The 19,648-nt window shown below is 43.6% G+C and overlaps 1 protein-coding gene across 3 annotated transcripts in view; it reads right to left on the minus strand.

Moving 5' to 3' along the window:
* Positions 1-1,256: 1,256 nt before the first annotated feature.
* The window catches only part of CHUK (component of inhibitor of nuclear factor kappa B kinase complex), a 496,520-nt gene continuing 478,128 nt past the window's right edge, over positions 1,257-19,648 (minus strand). For 2 of the 3 annotated variants that reach the window (XM_075349104.1, XM_075349106.1), the window contains one exon: positions 1,258-5,414. In XM_075349104.1, the coding sequence (XP_075205219.1) occupies positions 5,388-5,414 (27 nt within the window). In that variant the 3' untranslated portion in view covers positions 1,258-5,387. Of the gene's footprint in view, positions 5,415-19,648 lie in introns of all 3 variants that reach the window. The other variant, XM_075349105.1, reaches the window with a different exon arrangement.

Here is a 19,648-nt window from a genome sequence, read left to right on the forward strand (position 1 = left end):
ACTTGTAAGTGCCCACTGTCTCAACGTCTTTTCCCTGGATGTTCACCGGTACTATAGGGGGTGACTTCCTCCCAAGGTCAATAACCATCTCTTTTGTCTTGTTGGTATTTACTTGGAGAGCATTGATCTCACACCAGCCAACAAAGTCACTGATGACACCCTTATATTCCTCGTCATTCCAATCTGATACGCATCCAATGATTGCCGTATCATCCGAATACTTCTGAAGATGGCAGTGGTCCGAGTTGTACCAAAAGTCCGACGTATACGGACTAGACAAAAAGGGTGAGAAGACTGTGCCCTGTGGTGCCCCAGTGCTGCAGACCACCACATCAGACACACAGTTGTGAAACCTCACATAATGAGGTCTGTTGGTGAGATAATCGATTATCTAAGCCGTCAACTGATTGTCCACTCCTGCTCCCTCCAACTTCCCTCTCAGCAGAGCAGGCTGGATGGTATTGAAAGCACTAAAGAAGTCAAAAAACATGACCCTTAGGTTAAGTTCACACAGTGCGTTTTTCGCGGCGTTTTTGCTCAGAAAATTGCATGACTTTGCTTCCCCAGCAAAGTCTAGGAGTTTTAATTTTTGCTGTCTGCACACAGCGTTTTTTTTTGCTGCGTTTTTGTGCTGCACACAAAAACGCATGTCAATTATTTTTGCGTTTTTCTACGCGTATTCCACCCATTGAGTTCAATGAGATGTTCAAAAATGCAATGAAAAATACAAATTGCAAATATAGCTGCGTTTTAGTGCGTTTCTATGACTAAAACCGCAGCTAAAAACGCAAGGGGTGGGTAGGACAGTGACATGTACAGGAAGAGGATTCCTTCTGTCAGTAAACACAGAAGCGTGAATCCTCCCAGTACCACCACCGCTACTTCAATCCTTCGTGCGGTGCAATGTCAGCTCCCGTGCGGCGCCATGGCAGGGCGGAAGGTGGAAGCAGCTGCGAAAATAAAAGTGAACAGTAGAAAAAAAAATGTCATGCTCACCTGTCTTCAGACTCCCGGTGCCATGTCCGCTCCCAGCTCCTCTCCCGGTACCGCCGCTCCGGCTGTTTGCAGTCTCCCCGGGCACGTCCGATGGCTGCAGGACCTGGCGGTGGATCACCTGACGCATCAGCTGATCGTAAGTTTCGCGGTGACGCCAGCGCCTGGCTGGTTTCACCTATCAGCTGATCCTGCCATCAGGAGACTTCATCAGCTGATTACCGGCAGCTCCTGCAGCGATCGGATCAGTCCCGTCCGATCGCTCCAGGAGCTGCCGGTAATCAGCACATAAGTGAGGTTTTTTTTTTTTTTTTTTTTTGCACTGATGCATCAGCTGATTGTATAAACGGCTTTTACACAATCAGCTGATGTGTCATGTGATTCACATCCTTTAACCTGACATCTGATCGGTATGCCTTCCAGCAAACCGATCAGATGATATTGGATCCGGATTAGACGGCGCGGGACCCTTGACCCAGGATTACTGCGGAGGGGGGTTCTTTATTTCAATAAAGATGGAGTCACTAATTGTGTTGTGTTTTATTTCTAATAAAAATATTTTTCTGTGTGTTGTGTTTTTTTTTATCTGTACTAGAAATTCATGGTGGCCATGCCTAATATTGGCATGACACCATGAATTTCGGGCTTAGGGCCAGCTGATAATATACAGCTAGCCCTAACCCCATTATTACCCAGCGAGCCACCCGTCACCAGGGCAGCTGGAGGAGTTGGATACAGCGCCAGAAGATGGCGCTTCTGTGGAAGCGCCATTTTCTGGGGTGGCTGCGGACTACAATGCGCAGCGGGGGTGCCCAGACAGCATGGGCACCCTGCACTGCGGATTCCAATCCCCAGCTGCCTACTTGTACCTGGCTGGACACAAAATTGGGCGAAGCCCATATTTATTTTTTTTTTAAATTATTTCATGAAATTCATGAAATAATTAAAAAAAAAAAGGGCTTCCCTATATTTTTGGTTCCCAGCTGAGTACAAATAGGCAGCTGGGGGTTGGGGCAGCCCGTACCTGCCTGCTGTACCTGGCTAGCATACAAAAATATGGTGAAGCCCACGCAATTTTTTTGGGGGGCAAAAAACTCCTGCATACAGACCTGGATGGAGGATGCTGAGCCTTGTAGTTCTGCAGCTGTCTGCTCTCCTGCATACACTATTGGATTTAGGATGCTGAGCCTTGTAGTTCTGCAGCTGCTGTCTGCTCTCCTACATACACTATTGGATGGAGTATGCTGAGCCTTGTAGTTCTGCTCCCCCTGCCTCTCCCTCCAGCATACAGTCCTGTATGTAGCATGCTGAGCCTTGTAGTTCTGCAGCTGTCTGCTCTCCTGCATACACTAGTGGAGAATGAAGAACATATTGAACAAGAAAATGACATCAGACTTTTTTTTTCTTTCAACAATCTTTAATGGCATTGTTCACTGATAAAAAAACGCATCAAAACAAAGTGAGCAAAAACGCACCAAATCGCGGTAAAAACGCATTCGTTTTTGCCGCGTTTTTTTTGCCGCTGGTGCGTTTGTACGGTTTTTGCCGCAAAAAACGCACAAAAACGAAGCATAAAAAAAAGCAGTGTGTGAAGCTAGCCTTACAGTGTTTCTTGCTTGCTCTAGATAAGAGAGAGACATCGATGCTGCAGATAGATAACAGCATCCTCCACCCAAATACCGGGCTGGTAGGCAAACTGCAGGGGGTCCAACACTGGGCCCACCACAGGATGGAGATGATACAGGATAAGCCTTTCCATGGTCTTTATCAGATGAGAAGTCAGAGCCACAGGTCTATAGTGGTTAGGCTCCCTAGGATGTGAGATCTTTGGCACTCGAACCACACAGGACGTCTTCCACAGATCAGGAACCCTCTCCAGACTCAAGCTCAGGTTAAAGATGTGCAGGACCACCTCACAGAGCTGGGCCGCACAATCTCTGAGCAGTCTGGGGCTGATTCCATCAGGTCCTGCTGACTTCCTGATCTTTATTCTCCTAAGCTGACTCCTCACCTGATCAACTGTGAGATGAATGGGAGGTCGAGTTGGAGTGGAAGGTAGATCTAATTCAGTTTGTGGTAGAGGTGAGGGGAGAGCAGGGAGCGGAAAGTGGGGAATCAACAAGTGGGACACAATTGTGAAGTTGAACGAAATTTATTGTTTATTTTACACTTTTTTTAAAAAAATAAATAATTGAAAAGTGGGGCGTGCAAAATTATTCGTCCCCTTTACTTTCAGTGCATCAAGCTCCCTCCAGAAGTTTATTGAGGATCAATCCAATGTTGTCCTCAATGACTGATGATGATAAATATAAGCCACCTGTGTGTAATCAAGTCTCCGTATAAATGCACCTGCTCTGTGATAGCCTCAGTGTTCTGTTTAAAGCGGAGATAGTATCATGAACACCAAGGAACACAACAGGCAGGTCCGTGATACTGTTGTGGAGAAGTTTAAAGCCGGATTTGGTTACAAAAAGATTTCCAAAACTTTAAACATCCCAAGGAGCACTGTACAAGCGATCAACTTGAAATGGAAGGAGTATCATACCACTGCAAATCTACCAAGACCCAGCCGTCCATCTAAACTTTCATCTCAAACAAGGAGAAGACTGATCATAGGCCTCTTCGTTGCATCTCTGATCACTCTGGATCAACTGCAGAGATCTACAGCTGAGGTGGGAGAGTCTGAAAAGAGAGTGAAAAGAAGAAAGCCATTTCTCAAAAATATCCATAAAAAGTGTTGTTTAAAGCTTGCCACAAGCCACAGGGAGGCACCCCAAACATGTGGAAGAAGGTGCTCTAGTCAGGTGAAACCAAAATCGAACTATTTGGGCACAATGCCAAATGATATGTTTGGTATAAAAGCAACACAGCTCATCACCCTGAACACACCATCCCCACTGTCAAACATGGTGGTGGCAGCATCATGGTTTGGGCCTGCTTGTCTTCAACAGGGACAGGGAAGATGGTTAAAATTGATGGGAAGATGGGTGGAGCCAAATACAGGACCATTCTTGAAGAAAACCTGTTGGAGTCTGCAAAAGACCTGAGCCTGGGGTAGAGATTTGTCTTCCAACAAGACAATGATCCCAAACATAAAGCAAAATCTACAATGGAATGGTTCACAAATAAACGTATCCAGGTGTAAAGGCCCCTTTACACACTGCAACATCACTAGCTATATTGCTGTAACGTCACCGGTTTTGTGACGTAATAGCGACCTCCCCAGCAACATTGCAGTGTGTGACACGCATCAATGACCTGGCCCCCGCTTTGAGCTGATCGCTACAAATCTTTCAGCACCATTTTTGGTCCTTTGTTTCCTGCTGCGTAGCATGCATCGGTGTGTTTGACACTGTTACAACAACATAGTTAGCGACTTAGAAGCCAGCGTGCTATAGCGTCCCCTGCTGTGTGACACGTCCCCAACGACCAGCGAGGTCATTCTGCAGGTCCGTATCGCTGCTGCGTCGTTGGCCAGATCTGCCTGTTTGACAGCTCACCTGCGACTTTCCAGCGATCCCGGCCAGGTCGGGATCGCTGGTGGGATCGCTAGAAAGTCTCAGTGTGTAAAGGGGCCTTTAGAATGGCCAAGTCAAAGTCCAGACCTTAATCCAATCGAGAATCTGTTGAAAGAGCTGAAAACTGCTGTTCACAAATGCACTCACATACAACCACACTCAGCTCCAGCTATTTGCAAAGGAAGAATGGGCAAGAATTTCAGTCTCTCGATGTGCAAAACTGATACACATACCCCAAGCGACTTGCAGCTGTAATCGCAGCAAAAGGTGGCGCTACAAAGTATTAACTTAAAGGGGACAAATTATTGCACGCAACACTTTTCAGTTATTTATTTTTTTAAAAAGTTTAAATTAAGCAATAAATTTCGTTCAACTTCACAATTGCGTCCCACTTGTTGTTGATTCTTCACCATAACATTAAAATTTTTATCTTTATGTTTGAAGCCTGAAATGTGTGAAAAGATTAAAAAATTCAAGGGAGCCAAATACTTTCGCAAGGCACTGAATAAACAGCATTTTAAGTGTTAAATGTACAGTCACAAGTTGTTTCCTCTTAGAGGAAGAATGAGTATTGCATATCTAACAGCATCTTTCATAAAATTGAAACAGAAGAAACTGGAGTAATACCTTGCAACTAAAATATCATCTTTAGAAGAAAATTAAATTTTGGGACTAATTAGCAAACCATGAAACTTGCCCATTCTGTCACAATACTTTCTTTACTGTTAGGTACAGAACATGGGTAAGGAAGGCACTTTTGAACTGATTATTTTCAACCCCATAAAGTCTCTTGTACGGCCGTGTGTTGGAGAAAAGTATCGGCTCTGTTCTTGCGTGGATAATGGGAGAGGCAAATTTCAAGCTTTATCTTCATTACTATTGTAACCAGCTCCAGTCCATGCTCTACATAGATTAAACAAACAAAAAAATAATAATATTACAATGATATGTCAATCAAACAGCAGCCAGGTGTCAAAGAATGGCATAAAGTTTCTTAATGGACTTTAACACTAGAAGTCCCAGGGAGGGGTCATTTAACATTTATACCTTTGGAACCCAGAGACGGGTCGAATGACCTGAAGGATTTTAACGAACATCCTATAATCACCGTCTTTTGTTCTGTAATTAAGGCCATTACTGTTGCCTCACAGGACGTTGTTTTCCATTGAGCTTAGCAATTTAGTTTCTAGTTAGTTCTATTCAGTTTATTGTATGTCATTTGACCCTCTTTCGGGACTTCAGGGGGGAGCTCGAAATTTCTGGGACTTCTAGTGTTAAAATACTAAAGATGTGGTGTGATACCTAGAATACCCTGTATAGAGTTATGTCCAGAAATATTTGGACAATGACCGAATCTTCATGAATTGGGCTCTGCATTCCACGACATGCCACTGTTGATTTAACCCCTTCACGATAGGGTCAATTTCAGTTTTTTTCCTCCCCTTCTTCCCACAGAAATAACTTTATTTTTCCTTCCACAGACATATGTGGGCTGTTTTTGTGTGAAGAGCTGTACACCCGGGCTGTCTCTTTCCAGGGCTGTCTCTTAGCCCGTCTGTCTCTCTATCAGTCTCCCCACCGACATCATATTACCTCACACATACGCTTCTTATACTAACAGTTTATTTTGTTCCTATAGCAACCACTGACAGTTGCCATTAATAGCCTGTAGCTCCCACCTCCATTCAGTTTAATGGAGGCAGGATTTGAGAGTAACTGTAAAGCACAAGGTTAAATTTTCCCGTCAAAACATAGTCTATGACGATCCCTGAGTCACATGAGGCATCTGTGCAACATTTCGTGATTGTACATGCGACGGTGCAGATTCCTTTAGCGGACATACACATACACACACACACTCAGCTTTATATATTAGATATGTGTTTTTTAAAAAGGTTATTCATACACAGAGTGTACGCCTTTTCTATTGCATGTTCACTGCACACGTGTTTTCTATAAAGATATTTATATTCTACTAGAAGGTGGCCCGATTCTAACGCATCGGGTATTCTAGAATTTATTGTGTAGTTAATGTATGATTTTTGTTACATATATAGATGTTGTTGTGTGTAGTTGCCAAGTGTTTGTGTAGTGCGCTGTAAATGTTCTGGGTGTTGTCTGGGTGGGGGTGTGTGAGAGTGGTGTTTGTGTGTTGCGTTGTGTGTTGCATTGTTTGTGGAGCGCTGTGTGTCTGTAGCGTTTGTGTGTGTGGTGCTGTGTGTTGCGCAGTTTGTGTGGGTGTGTGTGTGGTGCGTGTGTGTGTTTTGGGGGAGGTATGTTTTGTGCAATGTGTGTGTTGCGCGGTATGTGCATATATTTGTGTGTGCAGCATTGTCTGTGTGTGGGTGTCTGTGTAGGGCGGTGTTTGTGGTTCCCAGTGTGTGTGTGGTGTGTTGTGCGGTGTGTTTTGGGGGGAGGTGTGCACCCCTCATTGTGGTCCACCCCCCATGCTGTACCCCCCCCATCGTGCTCCATCCCCCATGCTGTGCACCCCCCATCGTGCTCCATCCCCCATACTGCGCACCCCCATCGTGCTCCATCCCCCATGCTGCACTCCCCATCGTGCTCCATCCCCCATGCTGCACTCCCCATCGTGCTCCATCCCCCATGCTGCGAACCCCTCAGAGAGGAGTATAATAGGAGGATTATAATAGGAGTATAATGGGAGGAGTATTCCTGGGGGGAGGTGTACAGGTGCCCAGCGTGTGCGGGGGGCGTGGCCAAGCGGGCAGTGTGAGGGGGCGTGGCCTAGCGGGCATAGTGTGAGGGGGCGTGGCCGAGCGGGCATAGTGTGAGGGGGCGTGGCCTAGCGGGCAGTGTGCGGGGGCGTGGCCTAGTGTGCGGGGGCGTGGCCTAGTGGGCATTGCGTGCGGAGGCGTGGCCTAGCGGGCATTGCGTGCGGGGGCGTGGCCTAGCGGGCATCAAGTGGGGGGCGTGGCCTAGCGGGCAGCACGGGCGGGCGTGGCCTAGCGGGCAGCACGGGCGGGGGCGTGGCCTAGCGGGCAGCACGGGCGGGGGCGTGGCCTAGCGGGCATCGTGTGCGGGGCGGGCCTGGCCAAACGGTTAATCCATGCGGGGGGCGGGGCCAGGCCGAGCCCAGCGGCCAATCCGACGATTGTCACTGTAAGGACACAATGTCACTGTAACGACACAATTTTGGAGCAAGACAGACAGACAGAATAAGGCAATTATATATATATAGATGTTGTTTAGAACAATTATTGACCTTATATTGGATTTTATCTTTTGGTTTCTTCTTTTGCACATGTAGATTCTCCTTCTAAAACATTGGGAGAAAAACTCTGAGTTTCTCTCTCTGGTCAGTGTATATTTAATTATTTATTAACACTAGAAGTCCCAGAAATTTCGAGCTCCATAGAGTTCCAATGGTAGAAATGTTAAATGACCCCTCTCTGGGACTTCTAATGTTAAATGTAATCTGTCAGCAGGTTTTGCTATGTAATCTGAAGACAGCATGCTCTTAAGCTGGTGTCACACATAACGACGACGACAACGACGTCGCTGCTACGTCACCATTTTCTGTGACGTTGCAGCGACGTCCCGTCGCTGTCGCTGTGTGTGACATCCAGCAACGACCTGGCCCCTGCTGTGAGGTCGCCGGTCGTTGCTGAATGTCCAGCTTCATTTTTTGGTCGTCACTCTCCCGCTGTGACACACACATCGCTGTGTGTGACAGCGAGAGAGCGACGAAATGAAGCGATCAGGAGCCGGCACTGGCAGCTGCGGTAAGCTGTAACCAGCGTAAACATCGGGTAACCAAGGGAAGACCTTTCCCTAGTTACCCGATGTTTATGCTGGTTACCAGCCTCAGCTCTTGCTGCCAGTGCCGGCTCCTGCACTGTGACATGTGGCTGCAGTACGCATCGGGTAATTAACCCGATGTATACTGTAGCAAGGAGAGCAAGGAGCCAGCGCTAAGCAGTGCGCGCGGCTCCTTGCTCTCTGCACTGTGACATGTAGCTGCAGCACACATCGGGTTAATTAACCCGATGTGTACTGTAGGAGAGCAAGGAGTCAGCGCTAAGCGCGGCTCCCTGCTCTCTGCACATGTAGCACAGCGACGTTATGATCGCTGCTTCTGCTGTGTTTGACAGCTAAGCAGCGATCATAACAGCGACTTACAAGGTCGCTGTTACGTCACCGAAAATGGTGACGTAACAGCGACGTCGTTGTCGCTGTCGCTTAGTGTGACACCAGCTTTAGGGTTAAATCAGAGATTTAAGCCATGTGTCTCTTTTGTTTACCTGATATGTTAGTTTGAGCTTCAGTAGCTTTATCATTAGGACTGAGGAGCATATGAGCTCAAGTCAGACTCCGCCCCCTAGGTGATTAGCAGCTTATGTCTATAGAAACGTGCACTGAAAGCCTGGTGTGGGAAGAGGCAGCTTTTTAACCCCTTTACAACTGCGGGCGGTAAATTACGTCCTAGCGGTCATAGTGTTAATCCCTGCGGGCTGCTGCAAGCAACCTGCGACGATCAGCGTACATGTCAGCTGATTTGTATGGCTGACATGTATGCCTACCAGGCGCACATGTCAGCTTATTTGTACAGCTGACATTTGTGCCTGCCAGGCACGAGTGGAATCGCGTTCCACCCGTGCCTTTTAACCCCTTAAATGGCGCTGTCAATATGTGACAGCGCCATTATCACCACGATCACGCTAAAACTTTACTTACAAACAGATACCGTAAGTCACGTGAAGTGATCACGTGGATCCGGTGGTTGTCATGGTAGCAAAGGGTCATGTGATTACTAATGTAGCTCACATGCCTCAGGTCCTGTAAGAAACAGCCGAGTACTGGCTGTTACAAGAGATGATCATTTGTCCCGGACTGAGCGGTGCTGCTCTGCTCGGAAGACATGAATGAGCAATCAGACAGCTGATCTCTATAGCCCCCTTTGGGTACTAGTAAACTAAAAAATAAAGTTTAAAAAAAGTTTTGAAAAATAAAAAAAAAAATTATTAAAACCTAAAAGTTCAAATGACACCCCCTTTTGCCCCATTGAAAATTAAAGGGTTAAAAAAATTAAAAATATACACACATTTGGTATTGCCCTGTTAAGAAATTCCCGATACATCAAAATAAAAAATCAATTAAACTGATCGGTAAACTGTGTAGTGTCAAAAAAATTCCAAACGCCAAAATTACGTTTTTTGGTCTCCACAAATTTTGCGCAAAATGCAATAACAGGCGATCAAAATGTAGCATCTGCACAAAAATGGTACCGTTAAAAACATCAGCTCGAGACGCAAAAAATAAGCAGTCACTGAGCCATAGATACTGAAAAATTAGAAAGCTACGGGTCGTGGAAAATGGCGCAAAACGTAAGTCACTTTTTGGACAAACGTCTGATTTTTTTTAAACCTCTTAGATAAAATTAAACCTATAAATGTTTGGTATCTACAAACTCGCACCGACCGGAGGCATCACACAGACATCAGTTTTACCATATCGTGAACAAAGTGAAGAAAATATATATATAAAAAAAAAAATAGTGCAATTGCACTTTTTTTTGCAATTTTTCCACATTTGGATTTTATTGCAGTTATCCAGTACATTATATGGTAAAACTCATGATTTGATTTAAAAGTACAGCTCGTTCCGCAAAAAACAAGCCATCACATGACCATATTGACTGAAAAATAAAAAAGTTAATGTCTCTCGAAAGAATGGCAAAAAAAAAATGGAAAGCGCAAAATCAGCCAGTCGTGAATGGGTTAAGCTCTACTGCTTTGCTAAAACTAAAATCTTATATTGTGTCAGATTCCTTTGTGCAGCACTTTAAGTGATTCATAGTGGGATTTAGGACCTCTTTGCCTACATTATGCTTTATCACATTACATTATACATTATCACATTACACGGCTCCCCGAGGAAGATACCGAAACGTGCGCGTCAGGGCATGTTCTTCTAAGGCTTATTAAACCATCATGGGTGAGTGATCAATGACTTATCTTAAATCATGGCTTTTTGAATATCTGGAGCATTATATCAATATGGGAATGTTTGCTCCGGTTCTTGACTATATTTTAATGGAAGGAATTCCTAAAGAGGATTGTTTAATATATTGCACCAAATCCATGATTTGTATGTAGAACTGTTGTGATTTTTACTACTCATATCCTATATATGTCTTAGTTATTGCCTTATATGTAACATATATCATTATCTATGTGTCTGTAGATCATTCTAAAAAGAACTTTTTTTTCCATGTGTGGTTTTGCTGGCCCTATGTGACTTATCTTCAGGGTCTTTTTATGAAAATCTGCTATTTTTAACTGGAATATGCAGTTGTGATTTTTTACCCCTTGCTCTAATATTTTCTAATAAATTTTCTATACCTTTTGCAATGAAGTCGTATTTGATTTATTATTTATGGTCATGATGCGACTAGGACTATGTTTCCCCTTCTGGGTCTCTTGTTATATTTGTATTGTTTAAGGGTATAGTCCGTTTACATATTGATTTGATATGGTTCCACATTCTGTTCCTATTTGCATAATTTATGTTCACAGATGAGGTAGCAAAAACATGCTGACAGATTTTCTTTATTTGGTGTCTGTCCTGGCACTAAAATTCATTGCTTTAGCTGTAAATCGACAGGCTGCACTTTTTTTTGTTTACAGAGCTAAATGGTACTCTTCCTAAGGCTGGGGCCACACGGGGCACTACTGCGATGCTCGCATGACACTCGGCTCGCGCTGGCAGCACAGCAGGAGCAGAGTGTCATGCTTGTATCCTTGCGACTGCGGTCCGACTGTGCGAGCGGCCCTCAGTTGCGAGGGGCGGCCCGGCTCTCAGGAGAGGCGGGCCAGCGCTGCGGAGGGGAGGGCCGGCACGGAGGAGGAGAGGGAGCGATGCGATTGTTTTCTCGGTCCGATTAGGGCTGAGAAAATAATCGCTCATGTGTGCTGACACACAGGCTAGAATTGGTCCGAGTGAAATGTGATGTTTTATCGCACTCCACTCGCACCGATTTCCTCGCCGTGTGGTTTAGGCCTAACAGTCACATTGTACTTGTACAAATAGTTTATATATTGTACTGGTTTATATACAGTATATAGTAGTACATCTCTTTATACCTGTAATTTAGTAATAAATCACATTTTCAATACATTTTTTAAAAATATAAAAGACCCCCCCAAGGAAATAACATTTGCATCCCTGTAATCGTAATATGTACAATACAGTAAACAGATAACAGTAAATTAATAGTGATCAAAATCGAAAAATAGTGTAAAAAGTGGTGATTAACATTTTTATTGATATAGTGGAGAAAACAAACAAACAAAGGGATTAGGATTTTATACCCCAAACTAAAGACGTGTATATATAGGTGCTGTAAAGTTAGCTAAATACTTACCTTTCTTGTAAAAATCCATTTTGTCATTTTAGAGAAATTCATAACTGAAATTGTATGCTAATTGGTGGCACGTGCAGTGGGTTGGGCACTACTCTTAAGGTGGCTTTATACACTGCAACATCGCAAACGACATCGCTGTAACGACACCGGTTTTGTGACGTAATAGCGACCTCCCCAGCGACATTGCAGTGTGTGAAACATCAGCGACCTGGCCACTGCTGTGAAGTTGCTGATCGCTACAAATCGTTCAGGACCATTCTTTGGTCCTTTGTTTCCCGCTGTGCAGCATGATCGCTAGAAAGTCTCAGTGTGTAAAGGGGACTTTACAGCGACTTTGTAAGCGACTTCCCTTTCAAAAAGCTGCTTTACAACGTCCCCAATGACTAGCTAGGTCGTTCTGCAGGTCCGGATCGCTGTTGCGTCGTTGGCCAGGTCTGCCTGTTTGACAGCTCACCAGCGACTCACCAGAGACTTTGTAGCGATCCCGGCCAGGTTGGGATCGCTGGTGGGATCGCTAGAAAGTCTCAGTGTGTAAAGGGGCCTTTACAGCTCTCCTGGTTCTCTCTTTATTCATACTGCCTGCCTCTGACTAATTGAGTGACAGACAGGAAGCAGGCTGCAGGTGGAGAATATGGTGAGAGACAGGAGAGCTGTAGGTACAGTGCCCATCCCACTGCCTTTGCACCTTGTTATACAATTTAAATTATTAATTTTTCTAAAACAGAAAAATGAATGTTTGGGTGTAAAATCCTGATGATATATTCTCTTATATACCACTGTAACACTCCTATAGCTGTTTGGCAGAATGACAGTTAACAAAATTACAGCTCATTCATATGCAGTCAGGCCGAAAGTGTTGGCACCCTTAAAATTGTTGCAGAAAATAAAGTACATCTCCTAGAAAATTATTGCAATTGGGCATAATTTCACACAAAACTTCAAAAATGGTCTGGACAAAATTGTTGGTACCCTCAAATTAATATTTTGTTGATTTGGTTGCACACCCTTTGGACTAACTACCTGCAATCAATCACTTCCTGTAACAATCAACAAGCTTCTTACATCTCTCAAATCGCGTTCTTCCTTTGGAAACTGCTCCAGGTGCTTTCACCGAACAGGATTTCTAAGATCTCTCCACAGGTGTTCAATGGAATTTAGATACAGACTCATTGCTGCCAACTTCTAAACTCTGAAGAGCTTTGTTTCCATCCATTTTTGGGTACTTCTTGAAGTATGTTTGGAGACATTGTCCTGTTGGAAGACCCATGACCTAGGACGCAAGACCAGGCTTCTGAGACCAGGCTCTACATTGTGACCCAAAATCCTTTGATAATCTTCAAATTTCAAGATGCTTTGCACACAGTCAAGGCACCCAGTGCCAGAGGCAGCAAAACAACCACAAAACATCTTTGAACCTCCACCATATTTGATAGTAGACACGTTGTTCTTTTCTTTGTAGGCCTCGTTCCATTTTCGCTAAAAAGTAGAATGATGTGCTTTACAAAAAAGCTCTATCTTGGTCTCACCTGTCCAAAAGACGCTTTCCCAGAAGGATTTTGGCTTACTCAGGTACATTTTGGCAAACTGCAGACTAGCTTTTTTATGTCTCTGTCAGCATTGGGGTCCTCCTGGGTCTCTTGCCATAGTGTTTTATTTTATTCAAATGTCGACGGATAGTTTGCATGGACACTGATGTACCCTGAGCCTGCAGGATAGCTTCAATTTCTTTGGAACTTGAATGGGGCTGCTTATCCACCATCTGGACTATCCTGCGTTGCAACCCTTCATCAATTTGTCTCTGCTGTCCATGCCTAGGGAGATTAGCTACAGTGCCATGAGTTGTAGACTTCTTGATTCTATTGTCCACTGTGGTCAAAGGAACATCAAGATCTCTAGAGATGGATTTGTAACCTTGAGATTGTTTATATTTTTTCAACAATTTGTTTCTCAAATGCTCAGACAGTTCTCTTCTCTTTCTGTCCTCTAAGATTAGTGTGGCACACACAGACACACAATGCAAAGATTAAGCCAACTTCTCCACCTTTTATCTGGTTTCAAGGGGAGAGTTTCAGATTGCCCACACCTGTTACTTGCCACAGGTGAGTTTGAACAAGCATCACATGCTTGAACAAAACAAAAGTTCAAAGGCAAGAATGCTGGGGCACTGTTCATGATCTGTAAGTTCAATCTCACTATATGTTCCACTGGAACCGCAGTCTTAGAATCATCTTAGCATGCACGCATGGATAACACTTAGTGCCGTGGTGCTCATTGAAAGAAAAAAAATCAATCATAAAGAGCAACAATGGAGACAGGAAGGCACTCACCAGTACTGATGTGTAGAAATCTTTATTCAAACGTCGGGTAACATGCTAAGGCATCAGGGGAGAGAAGAACAAACAACACACCAGACAACGGCCGTTTTGCGCCTAATCACGGCGCTTCTTCGGGTCCACCAAGACCGGTAGAAGCGCCGTGAGCGGGCGCAAAAAACAGCAGTTGTCCGGCGTGTTGTTTGTTCTTCCCTCCCCTGATGCCTTAGCATGTTACCAGACGTTTGAATAAAGATTTCTACACATCAGTACCGGTGAGTGCCTTCCTTTCTCCATTGTTGCTCTTTACATGCTTGAAACAAAGTTAAACCACAATTTTGGAAAGGTGATAATTTTGTTTGTCCCATTTTTCCGGTTTTGTGTGAAATTATGTCCAATTTGGCTTTTTTTGTGTGTGTTGTTCCAATGCATAGAAAGGAATTAAGCTTGTGTATGACTTTGGTAATTTCACTAATTTTCTGGGAAAAATATTTCATTTTCTGGAACAATTTCAAGGGTGCCAACACTTTCAGCCATTAATGTATAGTGAAACTTAGGTAAATAAAAGATATAGCAGTTACAACTATGAATGATTAAAGAAAAAAATTGTCTAATGATGCAAATGAGTGCATCACAAAATGGTCATTGCTTATGTACATATTTTATATATTGCTTTTGCAGTATGTTTTGGGTCATTGTCCAACTGTGGTGTGAACTGACGTCCAAACAACCTTTCTTCATTTGATTGACTCAGCAGAAAATATAGCCTATATACTTCAGAATTTATCTGGCTGCTCCTGTCTTTAGTTACATCATCAATAAACACCAGTGACACGTGCCACTGTAATCCATGCATGCCTATGCTATTACCCTGCCTTCATCATGTTTTATAGAGGATATGGTGTACTTTGGATCATAAGCAGTTCCAAGCCTTCTCCAAACACTTCTTCCCATCATTTTGTTACAGGTTGATCTAAGAATGCTTTTCCAGAATTGGGCTGACTTCTTTAGATTTTTTTTTTTGGCAAGGTGTAACCTGGCCTTTCTATTTTTAAGCTTGATTAATGATTTACACCAATGTTTTTCATTTCAGTGAAGAATGTGAAGGTGTTTTTCTACACCATGCAAAAGATTCTGCAATCATCCAATACTGTGGTCTTCCATGGACATCCAGGGCTTTTTAAGTTTCCAGTGCTATTTTTTTTTCTTTTTTTCAGGATGTGCCAAACTGTTGATTTGGCTGCTTCTAACATTTCTGAGAATTTCTTTCACTGTATAATGTTAACAGTGGCAGCTTCCACATTGAATGCCACACCTGGAATCGGCTCCTGACCTGCTTAATTGATGGGATTAATGAGGGACTATCCCATTAAATTAAAGAGCTTTAGAGATAATTGACAAAGTTTTGGTCCCTAGAAAAAGAGGCCGCTACATATTAAAGAGCTGTAATTAATAAATCCTTACACTAATTAGGATGTGACTACTCAAATTAAAACTAAGTTTCTGCACTTTAAGCCCATATCGATTATATAACTCTTTCCTGAATATGTTTGGTAGAATGCTAAAATGACAAAACTTGTCACTGCTTAAATATTTCTGGATCTAACTGTATATATCTATCTTTAAGTCTTAAAAACTTTTTATTTAAATGTACCCTACTGTTCTCTCCATACGACTAATACCTAAAGGGGCTGAAATAAGTATTGAACAAATCACCAATTTTCTAAGTAAATATATTTCTAAAGGTGCTCTTGATACAGGAAAAATATATCTTTGTACAGTGTTAGCCAGTAGAGATAAAAAATTGGTTAAAAGAGCTGAAGTCCTCAGTGGTTGATACCTTTTAATGGCTAACTGAAAAGATGGTAATAATAGCAAGCTTTCGAGACTACTCAGGTCTCTTAATCAGGCATGGCATAACACAAAATCTGAAGAGTCACATCTGTTGTGTATAAATATGTGACTTCAGATTTTGTGTTATACTGAGCCTGATGAAGAGACCTGAGTAGTCTCGAAAGCTTGCTATTATTACTATCTTTTCAGTTAGCCATTAAAAGGTATCAACCACTGAGGACTTCAGCTCTTTTAACCAATTTTTTAAAGGTGCTCTTGACATGACTTTCTCCAAAGATATCAGTAGTAATCCATCCAATCCACAAATGCAAAGAAATCAAACCATAGATGTCCATAAATTTAGTGATGTATAATAATGAGAAATGACTCAGGGAAAAAGTATTGAATAAGAGTACTAAAAGGTATTTAATACTTTGTTCAAAAGCCTTTGTTGGTGATTAAAGTTTAAAAATGCCTCCTGTATGGGGAAATTGGGAGCATGCATTGCTTAGGTGTGATTTTTTTTCCCCATTCTTTACAAACTCACTTTTCAAATGCTGAAGGTTCCATGAGCTCCTTATATGATCTCTTATTTAATTCTCTCCACACATTTTTTATTTGATTCAGGTCAGGTGATTGGCAAAACCATCCACACAGCTTTTTTTTCGCTCTCTGAAACCAATTGAGAGTTTCCTGAGTTGTGTGTTTAAGATCACTGTCTTGTTAAAACGTCCACCCATGTTTCATCTTCATAATACTGTTAGATGGCAGCAAATTTTTATCTAGAATTTCTCGGTACATTTGTATATTTATTATTCCTTCAAATTACATGAAGTTTGCCAGTGTGTAGGCTGTAAAACAGCCTGACACCATGATGTTCCCCCCTCCACATTTCACTGCTGGTATGGTGTTTTTGGGGTGATATGCAGTGCATTTTCGTGGTGTGTATTAGGGCATCTAAAGAGTTCAATTTTGGTCTCATCTGACCAGACTATATTCTTCCAGCATTTTACAGACGCTTCCAAATATTGTAGAGCAAACTTTAAACGGGCTTGCAAATGCTTTTTGTTCAGCAATAGTAATAGTGGTGAGTGTGCATACAGGCCATGGAGATTGAGTGCATTATTTATAGTTTTTTTCTGAAACAATTGTACTTGCTGATTCCAGGTCTTTCTGTAGCTTTCCACAGGTGGCTCATGAAACAATTCTTCTGATAATGCTTTTTACTCCTCTGTCTGAAATCTTGGAAGGAGCAGGTGGTCATGGCTGGTTTATGAAGTTCTTTACCCTTCCGGATTATGGCCCTAACAGTTCTTACTGGAACCTTCAGTAATTTTAGAAATTCTTCTGTTACCAATGCCATCAGTATGTTTTGCAACAATAAGGTTGCGAAGGCCTTGTGACAGCTCACTGCTTTAATCGATCATGACATCTTTCTTGTGTGGCACCTTGGTAATGAGATTTTATAGGCCATCAGTTAAATGATATTTTTCACTAAATGGCAGGATTGCTTTCTAATTACAGATAGATTTCAGCTGGTGCCATGACTTTTCATGGCTTTTTGCACCTCTTTTTCTTCATGTGTTCAATGCTTTATTACTCTGTAACTTCTCATTATACATAATTTATGGACATCTGTGGTTTCAATTCAAGTCAATAGCATCTGTAGAAATATATTTACTTAGAAAATTGGTGACGTATTCAATACTGTTTTCACCCACTGTATGTCCATTTCTCTTCTTTCCTTCCTGTGAAAATTCATTTGAGGGGCATCTCAAACAGAATGTCACAGGAGGATTGCTCTGCAATTACTGTATTTTTCGGACCATAAGACGCACCCTGGTTTTAGAGGAGGAAAATAAAATTTTAAGCAAAAAATGTGGTCTTGACACACTGTTATGTGGCGAGGATCCGCTGCTGACACTGTTATGGGGGTAATGTCCCCAAATTCTCTACTAAAGTTACTACATCCTGGTAATGATCTCCTGCCTTGTATATGATCCCCATACTTGTATATATGTCCCTCATCCTGGTATAGCCCCCATCCTGCTTCATAGCGCCATCCTGGTATATGCCCTCATCCTGCTATATACCGTAATCCTGGTATATACCCCCATCCTGGAATATGCCCTTATCCTGCTATATACCCCCATCCTGCTATATACTGCCATCCTGGTATATGCCCTCATCCTGCTATATACGCCCATCCTGGTATATGCTGCCATCCTGGTATATGCACTCATCCTGCTATATACCCCCATCCTGCAATATACGCCCATCCTGGCAAATGGCCTGCATCCTATGGCACACAAAAAAACCCAAAACAAACGTTTATACTCACCTTTCCTCACTCCAGCAGCATCGCTCGTCCTCCTGTCTGTGCCAGCAGCAGCGCCGCTGACCTGTGTGGAGCAGTCACCGTTCCCCTGCAGCATCGCGATGACCTCCTGTCTGCCGCCCGCTGATGTGTGTAGAGAGCGGTGAGCACAGCAATGACATCATCACTGTGCGCACTGCTAGTCTCCACACACAGCAGCGGCCGGCAGACAGGAGGACATCACGATGCTGCATTCAAGGGTGACGGGTGAGTATACTTATTCACTGCCCCCCGTGCTGATGATGATGCGCGGGGAGCAGTGTATACAGCTGCACCTGATCACTCCAGGCTGTAGTTGCCAGGGGTGATCACGCGGGTCGGCTCTTTACTATGTGCGCATCCCCCGCCCATCATCCCGCCCACCTGTCAGCGCCGACTTCAGCGCTGAGAGATGATGGGCGGGAGGATGCATATGAAATGAACAGGCCCAGGTGGTCACGGCAGGCGCTGCTACAGCCTACTCATGCCACCAATGACCCACTCCACCGCAGCACCCTCATTCCCCGCAGCCATTCACTGCATTCAGACTATAAGACGCACCCCCCACTTCCCCCCAACATTTGGGGGGGAAAAAGTGCGTCTTATAGTCCGAAAAAAATGGTACTTCTCAGCATCTTCTATCAGCACCTAAAACAGCAGGTCAGGTCATCAAGGGTTGGTGCTGTGGTCACTCTCTACAGAGTCTGTCTTCACCTTCCTCTGATGATATCCGGAATCTATAGTGGTTACAGAGAAACGGAGAAGTGACTGCAGCTTCACTGTCATGGGGAGGGGGCAAAGCAGGGCAAGGGACACCAGCTCCACCCCACAACTTCTGTCATGAACGGTTATCTGGGGGCAGCGCTGCTGTAACTCACCCTGCTTTTATCACCAGCCCCGATGACATCTCATTTCAGTAATTGAGGCAGCAATGGCAGAAAAAGTGTGGCACTGGGAACTGAAGATGCGGACGGTAGAAACAAGAGCAGTGGGGACTGAAAATGAATGGCACCAAAACCGAAGTAGTTCTGAGTAGTTCTGAGAAAGAAGCAGTGATCCCTTCTTCCTGCCTCATCACAAATAATTTTAGAAGTCATATGGAGGGGTAGGGGTGATAGAGGATTCGGGGAAGTGACTACAGGGCCATCCTCCTGTGATGTCCCCGTTCAGAGTCCCCTCAAACAAAACATGACAGCAAGCAAAAAAGCGTCGCTACGTGGTCGCTGGTGAGCTGTCAAACAGGCAGATC

The sequence above is a fragment of the Anomaloglossus baeobatrachus genome, chromosome 5 (assembly GCF_048569485.1).
Source record: "Anomaloglossus baeobatrachus isolate aAnoBae1 chromosome 5, aAnoBae1.hap1, whole genome shotgun sequence".
Classification (NCBI taxonomy): Eukaryota; Metazoa; Chordata; class Amphibia; order Anura; family Aromobatidae; genus Anomaloglossus; species Anomaloglossus baeobatrachus.